At 35.5% G+C, this 15,657-nt stretch overlaps 2 protein-coding genes across 7 annotated transcripts in view; one reads left to right on the forward strand and one right to left on the reverse strand.

Annotated features, from left to right (window-relative positions):
- LOC134841240 (nephrin-like) overlaps nt 1-7,210 on the forward strand; it is a 33,723-nt gene extending 26,513 nt beyond the window's left edge. For all 6 annotated transcript variants that reach the window (XM_063857093.1, XM_063857091.1, XM_063857094.1 and 3 more), the window contains 4 exons: nt 3,424-3,535; nt 3,976-4,205; nt 6,046-6,304; nt 7,063-7,210. In XM_063857093.1, coding sequence (XP_063713163.1) covers nt 3,424-3,535; nt 3,976-4,205; nt 6,046-6,304; nt 7,063-7,210 — 749 coding nt within the window. The remainder of the gene's footprint in view (nt 1-3,423; nt 3,536-3,975; nt 4,206-6,045; nt 6,305-7,062) is intronic.
- Nucleotides 7,211-7,639: 429 nt separating this feature from the next.
- On the reverse strand, nt 7,640-8,932 carry LOC134841242 (dual specificity testis-specific protein kinase 2-like). The gene has a single exon (XM_063857097.1). The coding sequence runs from the start codon at nt 8,669-8,671 to the stop codon at nt 7,640-7,642; it is 1,032 nt and encodes a 343-aa protein (XP_063713167.1). The 5' UTR covers nt 8,672-8,932.
- Between the last annotated feature and the right edge of the window lie 6,725 nt (nt 8,933-15,657).

A 15,657-nucleotide genomic window follows, 5' to 3' on the forward strand; every position in this document is an offset into this window, starting at 1 on the left:
TTTTAATTCGACAAACGAAAATACAGAAATTACAAAAAAAAAATTTTCAGAAGAACAAGACCGCTAGTATCAGAGCAGAGCCCTGAATTCTCTGATTGCCCCCTCAAGATCTATAAAATAAGTGAACTTTTAAAAAATTTCATTAACTGATTAAACTTTTTTAAAAGTAAGTAAAATGCCTAATTTTCCGTTTTTTTGCAAATACTCGCCCTACACGTTAAGTTTGCAGTCTCTTAAATTGCGTCTAGGAACAACTTAATATTTAGTTCCAAATAGATTGCCTCAAGACAAAATGAAACAATTTATGAGCCGGATTAAATCACCGCTTACGCTTGTATAGAGCGAATAATATCGTGCGTTATTTGTCCCAAACTAGCCAAGTTGGCAATTTTCAATCCATCACAAACTAGGAAAAATTATCACAAGTAAAATATCATTTCATACTTGAGCTCGGTACATCAATACATTTGAAACTGTATAAAACTTCGTTCAAAGTTGCAAGTTAAAAATTTCGAAGTTTTTCTAAGAAAAAACTACACGGAGCTTAAATATTCATCTTTTATTCGAAAGCCGGTACATTAAAAGTTCATCAGAGATTAAAAAAAACTGAGCTCATTTATGAAGCAACAAGAGCGATTCTTCACTTCATATTTGTCTATGAAACAGAAATTTCAAGCCAAAAACTGAAAAATGTTTTATAATTGAAATTAGATTGAATCACGACCGAAAAGAGCAATATCATGATTGACATCCATACACAAAAATGCTTGTCATACAATTTCATGCAAGAAAAATGCTTTATCATAACAATTTTTTTTACATTGCGTGTATATAAAAAACGCTTATCATGTTCCCTTTTCCATACATGAAAAACTGTTTGATAGGCATTTTTAAACATGGTTTGAAAATTCACAATTTGAAGATAAAAACTGCAAATTTTTGATGAATTTTTTTGTTGCAAAATAAAATTCTATGCTCAAAGAGCTGATTTCCGAAAACTATGAACTTTATGAGTCGAACCCTAAAATTTCATATTTTCACATAGATCAACATTTTTTTGGAGTAAAAACATTTCAAGCAGACTAGTAAATTTTTACTCTACTAGAGTAAAAATTGGCCCAAACATTGCCCTTTTAGTGCTATTGAGAGCCTGGCACATCAATTTGGTTGCACTACATAAAAGAAAAAAGATGACCATTTTCCGGATTTTTTGCAGTTCTTCTCTTCCTCTCGAAAAAATTCTATATCCTCTCTTGTCAAGCCATATACAAAAGGTTTTTAGTTATAACTCAATGATTGAAACTTAATACGTCAACTTTTCTGGCGAATTTTCAATTGAGGTTCACCTGTGCGTGCGAGTCTCGCCACTTAACCTATTGGTCTTCTAACAAAAAGAAAAACTTGGCTATTGTGTTTTCGGTCAAAACAGAAATCGAAACAAAATTCGTATTTCTGAAAAGAAAAATACATATAAAAAAAATCTCATATATAAAAAAAGGTTATTCATATAATTTCTATTTATGAGAAATGCTTGTCGTAGAATTTTCTTAAAATTTTATGTGCTATGGAAGTATACAAAATTTAGGATTATCGTTTTTCCTTCTATCAAAATTATATGATAAACAATTTTGGTTCTACCTAGATTTTTGCCAAAATTAGTACATTTTTATGTTAATACAAGGGAATGTAAGATTTGTTACCTTTAAAATATTTCTTTCAAATTTTATTTGAATAAGATTATTTTTTGCAACTTAATTAAAAATTACAAAAAAAAGTTTTTCAAGTTGTAATAGAAAATCAAACTTTGATTCGGAAAACGATTTTAAAAAAGCTTCACTTATTTCTTTTTTTTCTTCAAATTTTTGACCTAAATGATATATACACACTACGTGGATACTTTTGAGCATGAAAATAATAAAATTAGCAATAGTTTCACCTTTTCCGATGTTGCCATTGAAAATACCACTTTAATATTAGATAATCCTAGAGCCCATCTGATAATTGTCTGTGCTACCTGAATGTTCGTGAACAAAAATTAAAACTTTTGCGATGTTCAGCCAAAAAAAAATTCTCTTGGAGTGTTTTCCTTTTTACCCTGTTAGCAGTACCCGACAATTTGCAATAAAAGACAAGTCGTAACGAACGACAACTATCAAAATTTAAGAAGAACGACAACTCGCTTGGCTTGAAAACTAAAAAAAAAAACTAAAAATTTTTTTAGCTCGGTTTGAAAACTAAAAAAGTTTAGTTCGTCGGTGGGCACGCTTTGCACGCTCCGCCTCTTCGCGGCAATAATCGACTCTAAATTTTGTATAAGAATTGCCATCCGTTAGTAAACTCGAGACACGTTGGCGCGACGGCAGCGAAGAGTAATCTGCCAGTTGTTTTTAATGCGGATTGTCTGTTATTTCTACCTGTATTTTTCTGCTAGTTGTCGACTATTGCTAGTTTTTTTCTTGCTTAGTGTCGTATTACGCCCTTTAGTACTTCACTTAACTCAATTTCTTTTTCCCCATACGCTCTTATACCATCTTTTATACTCCAATGGATTTTTATTCTCGTTTTTACCCCATCTCACTTTTTTATTCCGGATTTCTACCCTCTTTTTTCGCACCCCTCCCAACCCCCCTCCGCCCAACCCCCCCCCCCCCCCTCCGACATGACACTTTTCGACCTCTTTTCAAGTAACTAACGGTCTTGTTTCTCAGTCATAAAAACGGCCATGCTGAAACGGATGTGGAACTTGGTATGGATTGTTCAGGAAATAGCATAAAAAATGGAGTAAAGAGGTCGTTAGAAGAAGTAGAGGAGGGGGGGGGGGAGGGACTTGGAGCTGTGCGCAAACAATTTAGGGAAAAAACAGTGGCATGCGCAGAAAATTTTCGACAACTTTTGGAAATTTTGAGTTTATAGGTCGATCAATTTGATTTTCCGAGCTATCCGAAAACACTAGTGACCTTTTTTGCCCAAAAATTTTCTGCGCCGCAGGCAAATTTAAAAAAAAACATGCTAAAAAAGACTCCTTCAAATTGGTTATACTGCGCCGAAGGTGCCCTTTGAAAATTTTTAAGATTGGTCAACCAAAAATGGATTTCGTAATGAAATACCAAAGGGGGGACCCTTTAGAAAAATTTGGCAACCAGAATTGTGAGGTAAATGGCGATTGCCCCCACCGCGCCCACCACCCCCACCCCCCTCCCTCACACCCGGCACGCTTCTGGGGAAAAGTATTTAAGTCAAAACAAGTATGAACCATTTCTTTGACAATACAATAAATTTTATTCGCTTATGATTGCTGCAAATAGCTTTAGCTTAACCAGTAGTAAAGATGCCTATCTGCTCCCAATCAGCCTTATTAATCTGAATTTGACAATTGAATTACTTAGCTTATTTTGTGTCGTAAAAAGAGTCTCCTGTGTTTAGATCACGCGGGTATGTTGTACCAGGACAGTGGCTACTACTTCCCAGCGGGGGGATCCGACCGGTGGCCCCCGGGAGGGGGGTCCGACATCGGCGACAAGGACAGCCGATACTTGTGAGTCATCGACTGTTTATGACAACATTTAGTTTTCAAGAGTATGTGATAGTTTTTGCGGATCTCTTTAACTATATGTACTCCTTATATTCTGATATACTTAACCGTTGATTTATTTCTTTATAGGGGATATTCGTTACTAGGTACGGCGGTGGGGGGGGGGGGGGCGGTGGGGGAATATAGTTGAAGATATCACTTTTGCATGAAGTTTTTTCTCACTGAAATTTTGGAAGAACGAAGCAAAAAAAGCAAATTCAATTTACAGATTTATTGTAACTCAAAGAAAAAGACGCCATTTGTCTGGGACATTTTTTTGATCTGCTTAGTATGATCGGATATGGTTTCAATTAATGCTGAAATTTTTATGACTATTTCTTGTCTTTATTGCACAAATCTTAATAGTTAGAATGTATGTAATTTTTGCGTTCTGATTTGTTCAGTGGTAACTACCCGCACGGATCGCCACCGCAGATGAACCGAATTGACCTGTTCGAGAGGAGTGCTGCAGCCAGCACCCACAGTGATGACGTCACCACCCGCATGCACGGGGTGAGTAGCGAGTTCGACCCCGCCTGCAGAGTGAACCCGGGACTGGCAGCTGCAGCCGGGCACCCCCTCTACCTCACTGGACCTCCCGTGCACCACAGGGGGTCGGCCCAGTGGCCAAACGGTAGGCAAATCATGCTCACACCCCCCCCTTCATTATAATAATTAATAATTTCGGATCTCTTTAACTATATCCTCCTTTTGCAAGGGGGGAGAGATTTGTTACTAGGTATAAAATTCTCATATGCTTAATCGTTGATACATTTTCTTGTAGGGTGGGGGATATTCTTTACTAGGTACCAGAGGGGGACATAGCTAAGAGAGCCAAAATTTCAAATAGTTTTTTTAGCTTCTGCCGGAAAGTTTTGAATTATTCCTTTTTATCAAAGTTTTCAAGGTCAAATCAAATTAAATTTAATGAGAGAATAATTAATCGTACTGTGTGAACTTGAAATTGATAGCATGAAAATGAAAAATGTTGATTTACGTTGATTGATGAAATATTTTCCGGTTTTTGATATATTTTGGCAACAACTATTTTTTTAGCTTCGGAAAAATATCGGTATATTTGTCTTTAAAATGCGACAAAAAAGATACGTAACATTTCTAAGAGACTAGAGTTATTTCCGCAGAAAATTAAATGAAGTGACTTTGGAAACAACTGTTTGATTTATATGAAAATGAAAAAGCTTGTCATATAATGTTTTTTTTATTTTTCAACAGTTCAGCTCATTTTTAAAATGAAACTATTTAGTTTTTGTTTTTTTTTTTGGGGGGGGGGGGGGGGGGTTATTGGACAATTTAGCATCTTCAAACAAATACACATACTCATCATACACTCAGCTCCTAAATAAACCTGTTGACTTTATACTGTTTACTTTCTGTCAGCAGTGCAAGCCTTGTAAACTAATAGGCGGGGACGTATTTTTAATCCCCGGGGAAATCTGAATATCCGGAGTGTCATTCGGCGCCTGCCCTTTTTTAATTACCTGTTGTCTCTTTTACACACATGAACAGAAATGACTAAGTATCAATTAAAGCGTTTATGGATGTGAAAGTTTAGCTGAAAATGTGGGCGGTGTGTAATTTTTTCGCCTACACACTGTGAAGTAGAATAATTTCTAAAAAGCGTAGGTTGAAAAATATAATAGAAATGTTGAATGTTTAACATGAAAAGACGTCTTGCAGTTTTTTTGCCATTTTTTGCTTTGCCTTAAAAGGTTTTTCATCTTTTTTCATGAAATTATGTAAGCTTTGAAAAAATTTCTGTCGCCGAAACGTGAGGCGACATTTCCTCGCAAGCGGCAGTTATTGGTATTATTAAAAATGACAATTGAAGTTGAATTTTTTTAGATGCAGTTACAAAAATTGTTTGAAAGCAAAGCCTGCAAACTTGTTTATTGCGAAATCTCAATTACAGCATCGAGGATAATAGATACTGTACGGCCAATAATTATCATCAAGTAGTAACCTAGGTAGTACAGTTCGTCGCATAACAATTTACCAGAAATCTAAGATCAGAAAATTTGTTTGACCGAAGATCAGAAAAATCTCAAAAATTTGTTTCTAAACTACATGGTCAAATGTTCGTTTTAGTAATTTTTCCGTACTTTTTCCATAATTAACCGACCATAAAAAATGTATGGTTGGTTGATTAAAAACTCTACAAGTCTTACTACTATTTTTTTTACCACGTTCATGTTTTCAACCCGAAAACTAATTGCGTTGGTTTTGGTATGTTGAATCCCTAACAGCCGAGCCACTTATTTAAGATGACACGTTTTACCTAATTGAATAGCGTTTGCCCTTTCAGAAATGATTCTTATTCGAATAGGCGAATTGAGCTGAAAGTATATATATAAAAATATATATATGTCACAAAAAAATCTGATGTGTTTATATCGTAAAATTACGAATCGATGTGTTTATATCGCAAACGTCATTGTTTTTGCTCTTTTCTTCAGGTGGAATTGGAGTTCGCACTTCCCAATTTGACTCTCCGCCCGTACAAGCAATGAGTAACAACAACGAGGAGTCCTACAAGAATCAGATCAGACAGAAGTCGAGACAGGGCAACTGCAGGACAGGCGAGAGCTACTTCTCCGGCGAGAGCAGGTCCAGCACCCCCGTGCAACACCACCACGTCCAGGCACCCCTTCTCATGCCCCCTACTAACCCCCTCAGTATGAGTCAGCACTCGCAGGAGCAGAGTCTGCTCAACAGGTGAGAAACGAACGTCTTCTGCTTAGAAAAGGCAAATTGGAACCAAGAGAGGGTCTTATGCACTAAACGGCCCAAAATTAATTTTTCTACATCGTAAGCTGGAAATTATGCGATCAAATTTGATTGGGTAATTTTAGCCAATCAAATTCAAGTTACACGGTCAGGCATTCCGATCAACTTTTCTAGCAGATAAAAATATTAGCCGAAATTGCCGAAAAGGTGGAACTTCGAGTCAAATTATCAAATTAATTTTGAGTCACTTTTGAAACCTTGCCCAGACAAGCAAAATTCAGTAAAATGGCTTGACAAAACAAAATTCAATTTTCTTTATCATTTCGGCTTATAATTTTATCTGCTTGAAATTTCAATTGAAGTGGCAGAAATTGTCGATGGAACTTGATTGGCTAATTAGCCAATCAAATTCATCCACAATAATTTCAGTTCAAGAGATGTAGAAATCATGAAATTGTGCCGTTTAGTGCAAAAGACCCCCAAAAGATTACCAGTTCGAGTCTCGCCAAGAACCGCGTGCTTGCCACGCATCATGTTGAAGCGACGTTTCCCCGGGCCCTATCCCTGATAGATTCTATCTTGGTTTTATTTAAGGCAACTAAAGACGTTTCCGCGTAAGGAGATAAACAGTTTGTGATACGCTTTTTCTTTTTTGAACACGATATTATTTAATCTTAATCATTCACAAAACCCTACCTAAGATGATTCCATGTCACGAGATCAATTTAAATGATTTTCGTTTTCAGGTACGACTCCTTAGCCGAAACGCATCACGAGAGTGTCTCGGACTGCACGAATCTGGAGTCGGGTCGGGGCTCCGGGTGCAACCTTACAGTGAATTCAAACTCCAACAACCAGGAACACCAGAGCAGTCTCTACTCTAAGAAACTGTGACGTCATCGCCATCAATTCAAACACAAATGGCGTCTGCAAATGACATCATAAACCGGAGGAAAAATGTTGCGTAACAACATCAAAGTGTTACGTCATTGCACAAAGATGTGAAGTCATCACAACATCGCCAAAACCGGTTGTCAGACCGAATAACGGTCTTAATTCATTTTCTACCAAATATCAAAAAAGTCAATTTTTATAAATTTGCTGTCAAAATTGACAGCATGACAATTGTTGCTATGAGCTACCTATCTTTCATACCTAATTTCTCAGTGCTTTGACTCAAAAAAATTAACAAGAGTCAAATTTGAATTTACAATTTAGGCTTGCAAAATGATCGTAAATTTATTTGTATTTTGTAAATTACATAATTTTTCAATTCCATCTTTCTGTAATAAAACTTTGTCACTCAATCGGTTTTTGGTATGCTCAAAATGAGTTTATGAGAAGAGAAATGTTTTCAAAAGAGGGCCTTTTCGTGTAGTCTTGTTCCCAGCAATCAGAAATAATTTTAATCAGTTGATTCGAAACCCGTCGCTGATCAAAAACAGGCCGTTGACCAAATTTCACTTTTTCGGCTATCTGTCCTGTCCGTTCTCTGCCAAAGAAATCTCTCTTATGCGATATGCAGTACACCATAACACCAAACATGTAAACATCTGATTGAGTGTAAAATGGGTAAATGTGCTGACATCCTTGGGACCTATGATTTGAAACGCTTGTAGAACTTGATGTCCCAATTTGTAGATTAGATAAATGCAAGCTTATTGGATCTTGGTTATTTTCGACCCTGCAACCCGAGCAAATGCAAAGGAGAGCTTCGGGTGGGTTCAGTTTGACTGGACCTCGAGGAACTTTCTTGTCGGATCCGACCCTTTTTGCGAGCCCGAAATCGGCAACTTTCGCAATCCAAGAAACTCCATCAGCAGCCCTTTTCAATAAGATATTATCGGCTTTCAGATCTCTGTGTAAAACTCCAGCGCCGTGTAAATAACTCATACCTTCACAAGTATCCGTCAGAATTTTCTTGTAAGTTGCATCTGGGAAACTTTGTTGACCTTGAAAAAAATAATTGTGTGAAAACTTTTCAAGGTCAAAGTCGCAGATTTCAGTTAGCTCGTAAAACGTGTTTGAATCAAATGAAACTCCGATAAACTTCAGAATGTTTGCATGGTTGATTGAGTTAAAGATGTCAATATAATACAGCAAATCATCAGGTTTTTTTGCAGTTCTCCGATTCCTTCCGAAAACATCAAGAGTTTTCGCGGCAATTTTTTCACCGGATTGATTTATCTTCGCTTCGAAAACGGAACTCCTGCTTCCCTGTCCGATTTGATTGTTACCGAATATGGTAAGTTCTCCCGGGTTGAAGTTCCTTACTTTGAGCTTGTTTAATTCAGAAGTGAGCTTGTTGTACGTATTGTTAGGCTGATAAAATCCATTGTGAGATGAGCCTCTCATTTTGCGTGCACGACGTAGTTTAACAATTACGAAAATTGTTGCTTAAAATCAAAGTAAACGTTTTGATTTCTTAGATTGAAAAACGCATATTTTTTTTCGGTTTTCAAGCTTTTCTAAATGAACGGAGAAATAAATGAACAAATGATGAATAATTTTGGTTGAAATTTAGATGCAGATCGAGCTTGATGTGTTATGGTATTATGTTGAATAAGGCTGGCAATATGGTAACATGAAAGAGTATTCAAGAACATTTACCATACAGTTTGCGGGTCTAGGACAACAAGCCGACGGGACTTCAAGCCGAAGGGACTTCAGGCCGAAAATTAAACTTTACAAGCACCTCAAACCATTATTTTTTTCATCTGTAAAACGTTTCTTTTCAAAATTTCAGGCTAGTTTAGTCCATAATAAGCGTTATTTATGACAATGAATTACTTATGATTGGCATAAGTTTGTAATATCAGCCGTTTTTTGAAATGCATAAATTATAAACAAGAAAATTACCTTCAACCGTGTTTTATTTTTCACTTTTCCTATACTTCATTTGGAGCTTTAAATTTCGTGAAAACGCTATTAATTACCGAATAAAGACCAAGAAATTGAGAAATTCTTTTAAAAAAGTTTTCAAAATAACCTTATTTCATGACTTAATGAGAAAATTTTCGGCTTGAAGTCCCTAATTTTACGATTCGGCTTGAAGTCCCGTCGGCTTGATGTCCGGCACCCACAGTTTGCTTGCGGATTATACATTCTACAATTACAATCAATAGTCGATGACGTAAAAACCACCATAGAATAACATATGCAACTGTATAAGCGATTTTTCTGAGAAATGGTAAAATTATACTATATATTTTCACATTACGAGCCAAACTGCGCATTTTGTGATTTGTAATCGGATACCGCAACAAGGACGTTCTTCTTTTTGTCTTCCGTTTTCTTTGATCGTTCCGATAAAATTTTAATATGTTTAAAGATTTGTCTCTGGAATCCAGGAACGTACAGACACAAAAACCACGACAGTTCTCTAGGCGCAAAAAGTTGTTTTAGTACAATTAGAAGGAATGGATCAAGTAGGGGGGAGGATGTTAACTTGGTCCGAAGGAATTTTAATTTAAAACGGCGGGTCTACTGGATCTTGTTAACTATCCCCCCCTATTTCGATTTTCAGAAATTCAACTCTGGCGGCCACATTTTCAATAGATTGAAACAATTTTCAGAAAAAATATATTAATAAAAATTTTTACGTGGGTATTACATAAATAGTGAGTAATACAAATACCAACGCGCGAAAATGAAAACCCACTTAATGGTTGACACTTTGAAATGCATATTTTATATAAAAATGGTTGTCAAAAATAATACATGCATAGGGGAAATAGTTAACAAGGTCCAAAAGGGGGGAAATAGTTAACAAGGTCCAAAAAGGGGGGAAATAGTTAACAAGGTCCAAAGGAGGGGGGATAGTTAACAAGATCCAATCTACTGAACAACCTAGCCCCTTCAAGAAAGAGGGAGATTTTTAAGTAGATCAAAATGGTCGATTTTTCGATTAATCAGAATGCTGCAAAATTCGAATTCTCAATACAAGCTCTAGTGCTAAATTACTGTATTTATTTATAGATGTAGATATTCTTCAGATACCATAAGAGGGGGAGGGGTAGATTGTTAAGTAGAACCAAAACTACTTTAAATGCCAAAACTTTATTTTATATAATGAATTATGCTATTACTTAAAAATTATGTCAGATCAGATGGGATTTCGGAACAAAAAAAATCAATTGGGGAATGCATTTTTTGTTCCAATTGATTTCGAAGGAAATGACAGAATATTTGTGCTCGGCGGTTTTTTTTCTCTAGGCAAGTTTTGACTTTTCAACTGGAAGTTTTTGACGGATTTTTTTGATCATTGGAAATAAGTGTTCTATTGAACTCAAATTTAAAGCAAATGTTTCAGCTTGGATCATTTCTCGTGAAACTATGGGGGTTTAAAAATTGCCAATTCGGCCATTTTGGAACAATAAACGTGCGATATTATTCGCGCTACCATTGCGTGAGTGGTGATTTAATCTGTCCTAGGAAATCATTCCAAACTGAATTGAGACCAGCTATTTGGTCTATTAAACACTTCATCATAAGCGAAATATATCACTTTGTACTTTAAATAGTGTATGAGGAGATGATTTAAGAAAGCTCAAAAAAGTTGAATTTAGAAAAAAAAAGTTTTAAATGTCACCCATTTTCAAAAAATGAACACTGCTCCATTTACCTTAAAATGCAGTTGGAACGTTCAGGGCTTTGTACAGATAATAGCATTTTTATTTTCTCCTCGCAAAAGTAAATTTGAACTCAAAAGTAAAAGTAATTTAGATTAGCTAGTAGCAAGTCGCAAAAATTTTCTCAATTCAACAAGGATAGCCGGTTACTGTGCCAGTAGCACAGATTGTTCCGAGCATAGTCGTTTAAAAAACTACGGTTCAGAATTTTTTCCAAATTAGTGTAGTTTTTCTGCTTGGTTTGATAAAAAATTCTAGCGTAAAAGCAAGATATAGGCATACTAGATAGTCATAGTAACAAAGGCATTTGGACAAAAGTTTTTGTAGAAAAATGACTAGAAAAACTGGAAAAAAAAAATTGAAATTTAAAAAAAAAATTTTTGGGAGATAATTGAAGCTAAAAAAGTCCAAAAACTAGTTTCATTTGTTAAACTGAAGTCAAGGCTAGAGCCTAATTTTCAAAACTACATTCAAGCTGAAAAAGAATGAAGCAAAACGGTTTTGACTTTTCAATTATTTTCTGCGGTAGAATCTGGCTGGCTAATATTTGGCCAACCAAAGTCAAACAACACGGCCAGGCATTTCAATCAAAAATTCAAGCAGATAAAAAATAAGGTGAGCTGAACGAGAATGGGGAATGTACATAAAACAAATATTGCTGTTTCAGGCCTTGATCAACGGTAACTTATCCATGACCAAAATGTTTGCAGCATTCATTTATGATATAAATCTGTGCCATGACCAAAATGTTTGCAGTATTCATTTATGATATAATTCTGTGTCAGGAAGGACTATTCCAGCAATGTCAACCCGGGGCACCTGTCCTTCAACACTTTTTTATACAAAAATGTTGGAGTTTCGCCTCATTTTACCTAAATTAAAAATCATGTATGTAAATGAACCTTCCAGAGCCGACATGACATAGAGTAGTTAGAAAAACATTTTAACAATAAAATTCACTCTAAGTAAAGTTCATTCTTTTTTGTTTTCATGCTTCAGATATAAAACCTTGAACAACTTGCGTAAGACAATTGAAGAAAGCTTGGCTTTTTTTTCCAAAAAATTTGAAGGTTTTTTTGAGTCCAGAAAAAAAACAAATATTTATCACGTGATTTCTACTCCATTTGTTTTAATTGAAATAAATTATTTTGTTGAGGGCTGTTCTGGACCAAATGAAAATTTTTAGCACTCAGTCAATATAGAATGAAACTCTTTGCATTCTTTTTTAGCCACTCAGAATTTAAAAAGGCAGTGTGCCAAACAGCATATTGCGTGTTTGGCACACTACCTTAAATTATCATTTTTTTTAACTGTTACTTGGTTAATGAAAAAGAAAAAATGTTCACTGGGGCCGTTTTTTTTTACTTTATTACTTGAAAAAATCATGGTGTCACTAATCACACTGATATACAAAAAAACGCTTGAAACTAAATTGTAATTGGGGCAAAACTTGAGTTTTTAACTGACCATTTTTGGCGCTGATTTCTTTCTGACCTGAGAATGATGCTGCACTCCCTTCAAAGTAAAACATAACAATTGCATGTTTCTTTTGATTGTTCTTCAAATTATTTTTTAGCTTGTCTCAGTTTTCGCTTCCAAAAAATGGCGCTGTTTTTCAAATGATTTTACAGTTTTTGAAATTAAGATTTTTTTCTGGGAATTTCAAAAAAAGAGCAAACGCAAATTGACGAAACTTCATCAAAAGTATAATTGAAGCTAATCGTAAGTTAGCAAATCATTATAGGATTTTTGCCAATTCATACTTTTGCTTTGGAATCAAACTGGAACCGAAAAAAGTTGTCTTAAAATTGATCACATTCATGGACTGTTAATCCGAGTTTAGAACAATTCTTCCTCTAAAGACCAGTTCGAAACATAGGGACGAAAAACATGAGGTCATAAAGTCGAATTATAGTCACAACGTGATCGAAACCCCTTGGTCGTAACATATTGCAAGCAAAGGGTCGGAATGTGGTCAAACTCATAAAAAGGCTACTCATTATCAAAACTAAGAACGTCTTTTTTTGCAATAAACGTAGCTAGATGATAGCATCGATGCAATTAAACAATTCCCGTGTTTGTTAGACACATCTGAACTAATATTCTGATGACTCGAATTTGAATTTTTAGAATTATCAGGACTGAGTTTATCACCGTTATTTACTCTATGTTAATTACACGTGAGATAAATTGCAACCGTGTACTATAACTGTTTTCCAGTAAATATCTTTATTCACAGGACTAACTAACTCCCTCTTCTAATTTTGCTACTGAGCCTTTCTGTTTCAACAGACATCCTGTGGGATTTATAGCGTTTAGAACATACGGCCTAACCAAAATTTTTTTTTGTTGGTTGTATTTTACCAAATCGATTTGTTAAAATTTCTTCCTTTTGTATTTTTTTGGCCTTTTTCGACTGAAAAATTTTTCGCTTATTTTACATTAACTTAGTTGACTTGTTTACATTGTTTGAGGACCAAACAATTTTGGTGTGCGTGTTTGTTTGATCCGGGGGAAAAGTTTTGAAATCTTTATCAGTTTTAAGTTTTTGAAATTTTTTTCGGCATGGAGGATTTCTGATAACGTACTTTCTGTTTTTTTTACCGCTTGGTAATTACAAAATCAAAACCAATCAACCATCCGACGGATCTGGCGTAGAAATAACACAACTGCTGTAGACGGCAAAAGCTTGTGTTTCGAATCCTTTTTCGCAAACTGGAGTTTTTGTTCTTTTTTCGGACTATCGTCCGGTTGAGCTTTCCTCCAAATTGTTTTTATTCTCATGAGACGCCCCAGCCCGCATAATTTGTCAGTTCAGTTCAGCAAAATATTTTGAAAATTCGACTTGGCTGTAGCACTTCCAAAAACCCCAGTCAGTTTTCTAATGTGGCAGGTAATTTTGAATGTTCGTTTGAGATACTTTTGGCTTTTGATGCAATTTTCATAATTTTCATCGACAAAAATGGTTTTTTAACGTTTATTTTCTAAATCTCTGTTTTTTTTATTTAATCATAGTCAATCGTTTTTATTTCGCAAGTGGAAAAAAGCTCAGTTTTGCCTGTGTGTCAAAAACTAGAAAGTACACTAGTGGCTGAAATCAAGCGCAAATTCATATTTTTCTTCTCTAAAATGCCTGTTTTCAAGGATGGTTTTGGACAACTTGCACAAGTAACTTGATCGAAATTTTTATATATATCAAGAGAAAAAGATCAGAGCTGTCCTCTATGAAATTACCAAAGTTTGTTTTCAAAGACCTAACAATTTTTTGGCAATTTCAGATGCGGAAAAAACTGGTAAGTGCTTCAAATTAAAAATTGAAATTTTCCGAGAGAATAGTTTAGATCATTTGCTGTCGGTCAATGTAACAATTTTTTTAACATGCAAAGTAAATTATGTCTGAATGGCGCTGAAAAATTGGCTTTTAGAAAAAAAAACTTGAATTTGCGTTTAATTTTACAGACGAACACAATACAGACGAACACATTTTGCTATGATTTAGTCGGTCGAAACAATGAGTTTGACTAAAACGCAATTAAAAACCATATTATTAGGTCGATTTGATCGAAACATAGGCACTCTTACACATTTACTCGAAACATAGACGAAACATATTGCCAACCTGGGTGTCGATAGTCGGTACGTAGTACGTTTGGATCGAACACAGTCGAACATAATTTTGCTTCAGTCGAGTCTATCTAGTGAAATGTAGCTACTTAGGGTCTATTAGGTTGATTCATTGCCATTTTGGGTCAAGACGTTAGAATCATAAGGTGAACACTTCGATCCGGGTACCACTTCTTAAGAAAGAATTGCACTAATTATAGCTACTCATTTTCTTTGAAAGAAAAAAAAACAATTGTTTCGGATTTAGTTTGGACATGGTTACTTATAGAACCATTGAGAAAGCACTGGCGAGACCCGAAATCACGTGCGCTATTCCAGCGAACACTCCAACTGACAACTGATACACGCTCTGAATAAACTCGATCTTCAAAAAGCCAGGAATCAACTTCGTCGTTGTGGCTATAACAACCGCAAAAACTTTAACTGAAACTCCAATCATTTTAAAAGCCATTCCAACTATGACTCCCATTAAATACACGATAGTTCCGATTGTCAAAGCTATTCCGTATGTTCCGTAGACCGACCAAAAAGTCCAAAGACCCCCAATTGACAAAATTAGGGCCACAAAACGTCTCTTGCACGTCACGTGTTCACTTAAGAACAAGTCGTCAAGTTCGAATTCGGGTTTATGTATAGCTATGAAGAGATTAATACATGTCCAAATAACTGAAGCGCCGGCCATGAAAATACACGTGCATGGAACTATGTCCCAAAAATTAGGGCTTTTAAAAAGAACCAAAATTGGGCCCATAATTTCCATTAGTCCGAGAAAAGTCAAAATAATCAGGCCTTTTTTGAATCTGTAAAGGTCATTTTGGGTCAAAATTTGAGACGAGCAGCAGAAAAATTTACATTCTTGGTACAGGGACATAATACTTCGGTTCGACTTTGGAGTTGTATTGTTACTGAGTTGCGAAATCGTGGATTGGTTTGAGCTTTGAATATTGTTCACATATCTCAAGTTCATTCTTCTGTTCATGTAGTTGGCTACATCGTAACTTGAAGAAGTTCTTGGTGTCTGCAACACGAATCCTTGTTTTTCTGCTGAAAAAGCGTTGCTCTCTTGGTGCATGTACATGGTTGTTG

The sequence above is a fragment of the Symsagittifera roscoffensis genome, chromosome 3 (assembly GCF_963678635.1).
Source record: "Symsagittifera roscoffensis chromosome 3, txSymRosc1.1, whole genome shotgun sequence".
NCBI lineage: Eukaryota > Metazoa > Xenacoelomorpha > Acoela > Convolutidae > Symsagittifera > Symsagittifera roscoffensis.

Coding starts and splice junctions, on each gene's coding strand:
- LOC134841242 (XM_063857097.1), bottom strand. CDS start 8,671: ATGAGAGGCTCATCTCACAATGGATTTTATCAGCCTAACAATACGTAC.